The sequence below is a fragment of the Tupaia chinensis genome, unplaced genomic scaffold, assembly GCF_000334495.1.
Source record: "Tupaia chinensis unplaced genomic scaffold, TupChi_1.0 Scaffold000007_1, whole genome shotgun sequence".
In the NCBI taxonomy this organism is placed as follows: domain Eukaryota; kingdom Metazoa; phylum Chordata; class Mammalia; order Scandentia; family Tupaiidae; genus Tupaia; species Tupaia belangeri.
The window spans coordinates 201,865-212,789 of record NW_006159436.1 but is presented as its reverse complement, the minus strand read 5'-3'; the positions used below and the strand labels follow the sequence as shown (position 1 = coordinate 212,789).

General features: G+C 44.7%; 1 protein-coding gene across 1 annotated transcript in view; it reads right to left on the bottom strand.

Annotated features, from left to right (window-relative positions):
- HABP4 (hyaluronan binding protein 4) overlaps positions 1 to 10,925 on the bottom strand; it is a gene marked incomplete at its 5' end in the record, with an annotated part of 44,783 nt that overhangs the window by 14,659 nt on the left and 19,199 nt on the right. The window contains one exon of the mRNA XM_006139857.2: positions 5,406 to 5,489. Within this exon, the coding sequence (XP_006139919.1) occupies positions 5,406 to 5,489 (84 nt within the window). The remainder of the gene's footprint in view (positions 1 to 5,405; positions 5,490 to 10,925) is intronic.

The following is a 10,925-nucleotide window of genomic DNA, read 5'->3' as shown; positions in this document are numbered from 1 at the left end:
TACTTTATTTATTTTTCCATAATATATATTTGTAATAGAGAGCTAAAAATAAAGAAAAAAGAAATTAAAGAACCATGAAACTTTTTTAGCCTACTTGTGACATTATTTAGTAAACAGAAGTGGATGCTATAAATTAGGGGATTCTTTTATAACTAAAACAATTAAAACAACCTAATAAAAGTAAATAAATTACTAGTTCAATAAGAATGAATGCTGTATTATGGATAGTAAAGTATTTGTTAAAACCAGGTTTTTTGGTTTGTTTGCTCAGTTTAAAGAACATCACATCTAAACAACCAATCACATCCAAAAAAGTATAAGGTATATAAGAAATATAAGCCCCAAAAGATAGACTCCTAAAATAAGCAAATAGTGGAACTCAGAACAGAGTATTTGTTATAAGAGACTCGCTCCCTGGAAAGCATCGGCCTGTGACTGTTCGCCCAGCGTACCCCGTCCAGGGAGGCAGACACGGCTGCCTCCCGCCTTCCCCTTTCTTACCGCACTTTCAGGAAGGTGCGCTGGGGCAGGCCAGTCACCAAGGACTGCCTCCTTAGCTTTGTTCCCTATCGACCAACGTTATTACCAAAAACACATGCTGTGACGGTTCTGCAGTGCAAGTCCAGTTCTACTTGAATGCAGCTTTACCGGTGGTGTTAGCAAAGACTTCATGTTCAACAGGAAGGGATGGATGGCTGGTTCCACGAAGGGCTAATGAAAATACCTTCCTTTCTGTCTTCCTCCCTTTCTCTTTTTTTTTTTTTTTAAAGAGATTTTTGCTATAGGGCACATGCGCTTGCTGAAGAGACAGAGCAACAAAAAGTGATAAATGATCCCCAAGGGAGGATGGCCACGCCACAATCCCTTCTTCTCCATTCTCCTCTCAGGATTTTGCGCACGCACGCACACGAGCCTGGCATGGGTTTCAAGTCACCAGGTCTGAGACCCAAACTGCAGTCAACCATGTGGGATTCCAGCACATTAATCACTACACCACCTGCTGGCCCCAATGCAAGTATACTTCTAACAGCTGTAACAGCATTCAAACTGCTATCACTCTTAAGTTTCACACCGCCTCCCTTTTCAGTAATTCAAAGACCTTTACAGTCCTTGGTTTATTATCAAAAACCTTGGAGGAGAATTTCCTATCGAAGCTGCTTATAGGTACAAAGGTAATCATATATGGCAATGTGAATGAATAATGCTATATGCAAATCTGACAGATACTTGTTTGTAAATGGATGAAATTATAGAATACACTGTTTTTTAAAAAGTTATTTATTTAATTTTATTTATTATTATTATTTAATTTACTATAGGGCATATGTGCTCTCCAGAGAGAGAGAGAGAGAGAGTGAGAGAGAATGAGAGAAAAAGTGAAAAAGCAAGCTATCAGGTCTGGGATTCAAACTGCAGTTCGCCATGTGAGAGTCCAGTGTCTTAACCACCATGCCACCTGCTGACCCGAATTAAACTGCTTTAACCACGGTTACCCTTATTTAGAAACAAGTGGGGTAAGGCCGGCTAGTGGCGTGGTGGTTAAGGTGGCTAGAACCCGCCACCTTTGTGGCTGGCTGGCTGTGTGCTTTAAATCCTGGACCCAGTGTGCTATGTACCCAAAATTTCAAAAGAATGGAGGAAAAGGGACTGTGGCATGGCCACCCTCCCTGGGGGTACTTTCTCACTCCCCACTTCGCTACCTCTGGTGAGCCCCACATCCTCTAGGAAACTTCAAAAAGAAAGAGAAACGAACGGGTTAGTAGCCGCTAACACTTACTGGAGGCGGTCTACGTGCAGTCTGCTGTTCCAAGTGCTTGTGTCAATTATCTCATGATAATTAACCCCACAAGTGAGACACAATAAAAACTCCATTTTACGAGTTAAAAAACTGAGGCAGAGTGAGGTCACATAGCTAGCAAATAAAAGTCCTTGAGCTCTAAGGAACAGGAGGGCAGAGGGACAACTCAGATGGAAGGTGGTGAGACGCACAGAGGAGACCTACGGGACGTCACTTCCAATGTCCAAATGTCCTCGCAGGCTGTGCCTCTTCACCTGGATGTGTGGAAGAGCACAGTGCGCCAAAGACAGCGGGTCCGAGGGATAAAACTGCACCCCTGATACGCAGTGGGGCGACTGAACTTAACCTGACATTTAAGAGAACTCAATGCATGAGAATCTTCATTGTGAAGGCAAACACCCTTGGACACAAGTTATACTCAAAAATAGGAAGTGGCAGGTACTTTGTATTAGTGCTTCTTCAACGTTTTGCTCTCACCAAGCATTTGGTTTTTTATTTATAAGGAAGGAAGGGAGCGGTTGCTCTATGTGCGAATGGGAACCTCTCCATGCTATGGCGCCACTCTCTCTCCTCCTCAGTTCATCCTTTTTAGAATTATTAATTTAATTTTATTATTATTATTACTATTATTATTTTTAATTTGCTACAGGGCACATGTGCTCATCAGAGAGAGAGAGGGAAAGTGAGAAAGCAAGCTGCCAGTTCCAGGACTAGAGCCAGGCTCGGCCATGTGGGAGTCTAGAGTCTTAGCCACCGGGCCACTGCTGGCACTCCCTCCTCAGTTCTTAAGCAGGGCAGTCTACGTGGCTCCACCCACCACTCCCGGCATGTATTCACAAGGGCTTAGTCTGTGCGGCCTTGGCACTGAGGAGCGAGGGATGGCCGGGGAGTTGTTTAGCCTGTGTATGTCAGGGTGAGGACAACAGTAGCTCCTCCTCCATGGAGCTGTGAAGATTTAAATGACTTAAGACATGGACACATTTAGAGCAATTCTTGGCACATAGTGAATGTTGTATAATTCTTTGATTTACTCTCAAAACAAAACACAAGAAGTTGTCACAACTTCTTGGACCCAACACCATGTGACCAGTTGTTTAATACTTCTGTAATAAAAGAAAGGACCAAAGGAAGGGCATAGTACATATAATGACTAGCAAAACGTGTCGGATTTGAGGAAAACGTACGTATTGTGGGTTACACCTTTGAGCAAGAAGTTCCAGACACAGCCTTGTGGTTAAGTGGTTAAGCACTGCACAGGGATCGCCAGATCTCACATGACCAGACGCAGTTTGAATATCAGCCTCGGTGACTTAAAAACACACAGGCACAGAACCAGCAGATAGCATAACGGTTACGTCACTGGACTCCCACACAGTTGACCGTGGTTCGAGTCCTGGACCCAGTGGCTTAATACTCATGCCACGCGTGTGTGCGTGTGTGTGCCCAAAATCCAGAGAGGAGGCTGGAGGAGATAAGACTGCAGTGTGGTCATCCCCCTGGGGCGGGGTGTGTGTGTGTGTGTGTGTGTGACAGTTTGCTTTCTATCTTTCTATCTCTCTGGAGAGTGCATGTGCCAAATAGTAAAAATCTCTCTCTCAAAAAAAAAAACCAAAAACAAAAACAAAAACAAAAAACCCCACAAAAACCAAAACCCACATAGGCACTCGCAAATGTGTGCCCCACACCCTGATAGGACTGAGAAATAAAGGAAAGGAGATTGTGGCATGACCCTATCCCACCAAAGAGGGCTTCGTCTCTTGGATGAGTGCACATGCCCTCTGGTAATTAAAAAAAAAAGAAAAGTTGTAAATCCGAGAGGTGCCCTGAATGTACGGTTTGGCTACATGCTAAAAGCGGGAGTGTTAAATCAATATTCAGACAAAGTAGAGACCAGAGAGATCACTATCATCCAACGTATTTCTCAGATGTAAGTCTAATTCTGAAAACATAAACAACGTAGGGGTCAGCAAGCAGCATAGTGGTTAAGGCGTTGGACTCCCACAGGGTCGATCATGGTTCGAGGCTTGAAAATCACACCTGGTACATGTGCGTGCATGCCCAAAATCCCAAGCGAAGAATGAAGAAGGGACTGTGGATCAGAGACGAGCCTCTACTTTACCAGGTGAGAGCGGGAAGGAGGCTGGGAGGGTGTGGGTGGAGCCGGACGTGCATCCCAGGGAAGATGATGAAGTCCTCACCTGATTATTCCTGATTTCTTGGTGCCCTAAGAGGCAAACTTGTATCCGGAAAATGAAAAAGAGAAGGCGTGGACATGGGAGTGATGGTGGAATGGTAAAGTTAGGGGCAATGTCTAAGTTCTTTTTTTTTTTTTTTGGAGAGGTTTTTGCTATAGGGCGCATGCGCTCGCCAGAAAGAGAGAGACAGAGACAGAAAGCGAGAAATCACCCCCCCCCCAGGGGGGATGGCCACGCCGCAATCCCTTCTCCTCTACTCTCCTCTTGGGATTTTGGGCACACACGCCTGGCGTGAGTTTAAGCCACTGGGTCCAGGACTCGAACCACAGTCAACTACATGAGAGTCCAGCGACATAGCCATTACACCAACTGCTGGTCCCATTAAGGTTCTTAAGAGACAGAAAGATGGGATCAGGTGGTGTGGTGGTTAAGGCGCTGGATACTCACACATGGCTGACCGTGGTTCAAGTCCCAGACCTGGTGGCTTGCTTTCTCACTTTCCCTCTTTCTCTGCATGTGTCTCTCTCTCTGGTCAAATTAAAAAAAAAAAAAAAGAATGAATAAATAAAACAAAATTAAAATAATTCTTGAAAAAAAAAAAAGAGAGACAAAGATTATATAGTCATTGTAGAAGATAGGTTCTGAATACAGGTGACCAAGAATTTCTAGGGCACCAGATCCCATATGGCCAACCGTGCAGTTCAAGTCCTAGCCCCAGTGGCTTGAAATACGCTGGGCATGTGTACATGTGTGCTCCAAATCCCCACAAGAGAAGGAGAAGGCCTGTGGCATGACCACACCGCCCTACTGGGGGATGCTTCCTCCCACCCCCTTTCTCCCTGGTGGAGTGCATGAGCCCTCTGGCAATTAAAAAAAAATTTCTAAGGGCTCCAATTGGGCCCACCAGGTGACGGCAGCACTCAGACTGGGTGTGGCAGAGACAGGTAGATGGAAGTCCCGCAGAGGAGGTTCAAGTCCAGAGGCAGGGAGTTCCAGGGCGAGGGTGTGTAAACCTAGCCAGGGTGCCAGCGGAGAGCCTGGGATCTAGGCTACACCAAGACCAGGGGAGGAAGAAAAGCAGGATGGGCTGGGAGGGGTGGATAAAGGGGACAAAAGACTGGCGTCCCAAGAGGGTGAGTTGCGTCACAATGCAGGAGCTGAACAGTAACAAGCTGCTGACGGAAAACGGGCTGTGGGCAGAGGACGGAACGCTCTTTAACCCGCTAATCATCATTATAACCTTCCATTAGATTATTTGAACTAATTACTAGTCTGATCACTAGACATTACTAGAGTAAGGTCAGCCCTCGGGGATGTCACAAAGAGCTGGGCTTTCTATTCTGTGAAGCCATCTTAAAAATCGTGATGTGAAATCCCACAACCCAAACGTGAGAACGAAGAGAACACCCTACTTGGCTGGAGACTCCTCTTCCAGGGTGCCCTGGGACTCGTCCACCGCGGTGGCGTCCTCCATCGGTGCAGTCTGCTCCCCATCGCTGAAAAACAGTAAAACCTCTCTGGTCACACACACATGTCCCCATCAGTGCCATGATGTACTTAAGACAGAGAAAACGTGCTTTAAGACTAGCTCCGTACCCTACTGGCTAAGAACCTGGATCCCACTCGGCCAACTGCAGTACAAGTCTCAGTGGCTTGAAAAACATGTCAGATGTGTTTGTGCGTGTTTCAAATCCCGACAGGATGGAGAAACGGAGACGGGACTGTGGCGTGACAGTGCCCTCTTGTCTTTGTCTTTTTCTGGTGAGTGCAGGTGCCCTTCGGCAATTACAAAAAAAAGAAAACATGCTCTAATAGATTTTTTTTCTTAAGGAAGTGGTCTTCAAGGAATTATATACACATACAGGTACCCACAGCAAAATCAAAGTGAGAAAGTGGTCTCAGCTGCTTATCCATAGAAACCATTTCCAAAAATATTGGGACCAGCAGTTAGTGCAATGGCTATGTCGCTGGACTCCCACGTAGTCAACTGCGGTTCAAGTCCCAGACCCGGTGGCTTAAAACTCACGCCAGGCGCGTGTGCATGCATGCCCAAAATCCCGAGAGGAGAAGGGATTGCGGCGTGACCATCCCTCCTGGGGGTGATTTCTCGCTTTCTGTCTCTATGTCTCTCTCTGTCGGGCGAGCACATGTGCCCTATAGCGAAAAAACCTCTCAAAACAAAACAAAACAAAAGAAACCATTTCCAAAAATATGACAAATTCTTTGAGAAATAAAAGGTTTCATGAATGACTGAAAATTAAGAACAGATTGTAAATGATCAGAGTAATTATTCATGACTCATTATCCTAGAGAATTTCATGTACTAAAAAGGAGTCATAAAATTTTTCAAACTACAAGTATTGAATCATCTACAAAAGATAAGAATACGCCACATCGAACTTTTACAAAATGGTAAGAAAATGGAAACAGATCCCACATCTAAGATCATGTATGACAAACATAATTATTTGAGAAAAATAAGACTTTGAAATGTTGGTGTATATACCATTACATTTAAATACATACAATCTACATATTTGGAAATGACAAAATGACTCAAAAAAATTTAAATTTTAACAAACATGATCTTTTGGTTGTCTTTTAAGATTTTTCTTTATTCTTTTTATTTTATTTTATTTATTTATTTATTATTTTTGAGAGGTTTTCGCTATAGGGCACATGCACTCGCCAGACAGAGAGAGAGACATAGAGACAGAAAGCGAGAAATCACCCCCCAGAGGGGATGGTCACACCACAATCCCTTCTCCTCCATTCTCCTCTCAGGATCTTGGGCACACGTGCACACACGACCCGTGTGAGTTTTAAGCCACCGGGTCCAGGACGCAAACCGCAGTCGACTATGTGGGAGTCCAGCGACATAGCCATTACGCTAACTGCTGGTTCCCTCTTTATTCTTTTTTTAAAAAATTATTTATTTGGGACCAGCAGATGGCTGGTTACATTGTAATGGTTACACTGCAGGACTCCTATGTAGTCGATGGCAGTTTGAGTCCTGGAACCAGTGGCTTAAAACTCACGCCCAGTGGATGTGCATGAGAGGACAATGGAGGAGAAGGTAATGCAGTGTGGCCACTCCCCATGCGGGGTGATTTCTCACTTTCTGTCTGTCTCTCTGGCAAGGACATGTGCCCTATAGCAAATATTTCTCTAACAAAAAAAATTATTTAATTTTATTATTATTTTTAAAATTTGCTATTGGGCACGTGCACTCACCAGAGAGAGAACAAGAGTAAGAGAGAAAGAGAAAGCAAGCTGCCAGGTCCAGGACTTGAACTGTGGTTGGCCATGTGGCAATCTAGTGCCTTAACCCTAAGTCTCCTGCTGGCCCCTTTTTCTTTATTCTTGATCGAGCCTGTACACACACATACAGGTGAGTGAGAAAGAGAGAGGAGCACTCTCCACGGGGTCTGGTCGTGCCACCATCCCCTCTGGTCACCCAGCTTGTCCAATCTTGGGCACTCGCGTGTGGGCCTAGCATGTTTCAGGCTGACCAGGCCAGGGAGTTGAACTTTGGTCACTATGTAGGATCTGGCTTCTCTTGAGTAGTACATTACTGCTATACCACGGAGTGAACCTAACATACATGGTCTTTCTTAATTTTTCTCTTTTATGTTAACATTAATCCTATTCGAACATTATTTCAAAAAAATCATAGCAAAGGCAATTTCATTTTCAACAAACTGCTAAAATTAGTCCATACAAATATATCCATTAGGAATATTTTACAGTCTATATACAGAATCCAGTACTTTTTAACCCCGTTTAGGAAAAAGCTTCAGTAAGAGCTTTTTTTTTTTGGAGAGGTTTTTGCTATAGGGCGTGTGCGCTCGCCAGAAAGACAGAGACAGAGACAGAAAGTGAGAAAACACTCCCCAGGGGGGATGACACACCGCCAATCCCTTCTCCTCCATTCTCCTCTTGGGATCTTGGGCACGCACGCACACGCACCCAATGTGAGTTTAAGTCACTGGGTCTGGGACTCGAATCGCGGTCGACTACATGGGAGTTCAGTGACATAGCCATTACGCTAACTGCTGGTTCCCAAGCTTCAGTAAGAGCTTTAAAATTAAGTTATTTGGGGGCCAGCTAGTAGTATTTTGGCCCCTCAATCTGAATAATTTCTAAATTGTTGGGGTTGCAGGTGGCGTGGTAGTTGAGGTGCTGGACTCCCACATGGCCAACTGTGGTTAAAGTCCTGGGCCCGGGGACTTGCTTTTTCATTTTCTCTCTCTCTCTCTCTCTCTTTCTCTCTCTCTGTGTGTCTCTCTCTCTGATTAAATTAAAATAATAATGATGAATAAAATTAAATCAATAATTATTTTTCCAATAAATAAATAATTTCTAAATTCTCAACTTTAAGCAATTGTCATCAGTTTTTAAAAACTCAGTTTTGAACATAAGATTTGCACAATTAACTTTTATTTCCTAAATCAAATACGCTCCCATGATGAGAAGGGCTGTGGTTGTACATGCCCCTACAGCCCTAATACACATCCAGAAGTCCCAAGTCCAGCAGCAGGAGCAGTGCTGAACTACTTTTCCTGTTTATTTTCTTGGTCATGGAATAAACCAAAAGGATAAAACAACGCAGGATTGTTGGGGCCAGCAGGTGGCATAGCAGTTAAGGGCCTGGACTCCCACATGGCTGCCCATGGTTTGAGTCCCAGACCTGATGGCTTGAAAGTCACAACAGTGCATGTGCGTGCGTGCCCCAAATCCCGAGAGACTGGAGGAAATGGAATTACAGCATGGTCATTCCCCCTGGGGGGTGATTTTTCACATTCCCTGTGTCTCTATCTCTTTCTGTCTCTCTCCAGTGAGAGAGAGACACATGCCCTATGGCAAAAGTGTTAGAAAACAAGGGAGGACCGGCAGGCGCTACAGTGGTTAAAGTGCTGGACTCACACTTGGCCCGCAGCATTTTGAGTCCCGGACCCAGCGGCTTGAAAATCCTGCTGGGCGTGTGTGTGTGTGTGTGTGTGTGTGTGTGTGTGTGTGTGTGTAACCCAAATCCCAAGGGGGAGGATAGAGAGGAAAACACTGCAGTATGGCCATTCTCCCTGGAGGGTGATTTCTCACTTTCTCTCTCTCTGTCTCTCTCGTTGTCTCTCCAGCAAAAATCTCTCAAAACAAAAAAACCCACAGGTTTGCCGACAATACCTTTTGAGAATTAGGAAACATAAAAAGCTTACAAAGATACGGGATTAAAACAAACAAACAAACAAAAACAAAGCACTTGTAAAAATGAGCAAGTCTAAACTTGAGCAATTAACTGATTTGATATAAATGGAAAGTCAGAGATCTTCCCATTCTGACCTAAATGATTTTATGAAGAGGCATAAACCTAATGTGCTTACAGCCCCCACAGAACCATACGACCCACACTACCAGTACAAAATAATTAGGTCTCAAAATTAAATTCATTCATTTTGGCAGATCACGTTACCTCGTTGGACGTCAACTGTCATTGCTGGATTTATCAGAGAAAGCGCGCCCCGGGGCTCGTGTCTATATCTGGGCTTAAATTACACCAGTGGAGAAAATACGTATCCGTATAAGTGTGTTCCACAAAACGATGGGAAACATTTCCAGGCTTTCTTACCCAGCTCGAACTGAATCAGACTTCCCACTGAACAAATCTACGACAGCACACAGATTTGCCGGTGTTGCTTTTCATGGCACAACACTGCCTTGCCCCCGACACGTGTCAGAAGGCAGCCTTCCTGAAAACGCATTCATGGGTGTCTACCCCACTTGTTAACGGGAAAATCATGATCTGGCGTTTACACTTGTTTAAAGACTGCAGATAGAAATCTATTTCCGGCATGAACACTCACTGTCTCAATGTTGAAGAAACCAGTAATAATGGAAACAGCTCAGTCAAGTCTGGAAGTGCCAAGTTATTGCCGCCCAGGTCTTCACAGGGGACCACTGAACTGCAGCACGACACCCACGCCGCCCTGGGAAGCCTTGGCCTCGGCCAGCCACAGACGCATCGCTCACAGTGTTAGGCTCACCTTCGCTCTTTTTAAACTAACCCTCAGAAGCAAATTAATGACACTGCACTACACTGCTTTAGTGATGTGAGTCCAAAAGTCTCAATTCCGTAAATAAGAACTCAGTCTTATTTTAAGAAAATATCTGTTACACATTATTGTGTAACTCACAAACCAATCCAAAATGAGGGCAATGGGTACATGACGTTTTATCCTTGGGACATGCCAGCCCGCCAGGAGCACATGCAGTCACCTCTCTGTGTGACAAGCCCAATGCCCTTTAGGGTTAGTGGCCACTAAGAGCCACAGGTTAACAGAAATAGAGTAGTAGTAGTAGATAAAGTCAGAAATCAGACCATTTAGAAGGTGCTGTGCTTTCTTAGGCATTATCAAACTAAAATGAAACAAAATCAAAAGCTTCAGCGACAACAGGTGGCATGATGGTTAGGCGCTGGATCCCACACACCCAACTCTGCAGTTCAAGTCTTGGACCCAGTAGTTGGAAAAACAAATTGGGCAGACCAGCAGGTGGCCTAGTGGTTGGGACCTTGGACTTCCACACGCTTGACTATGGTTCTGGTCCCAGACCTAGGAGCTTGGGAGTCATTCGGGGCAGATGTGAGTGTGTACCCAGAATCCTGAGAGGAGAACGGAGGAGAATGGAGAAGGGACTGTGGTGTGGTCATCCCACTGGGGGGTGATTTCTCACTTTCTTCCTCTCTCTTTCCAGTGTGTGTGTGTTATGGCAAAAAATCTTGAAAGAAAAGAGAGAAAAGAAAAACATGCAGGGCGTGTGTTTGTACATGCCCAAAATCCTGAGAGGAGACAGGAAGACAAGGGACTGCAGCGTGATTTCTCACTTTCCCTGTTTCTCTCTCTGGCAAGTGCACATACTCTATGGCAAAAAAAAAAAAA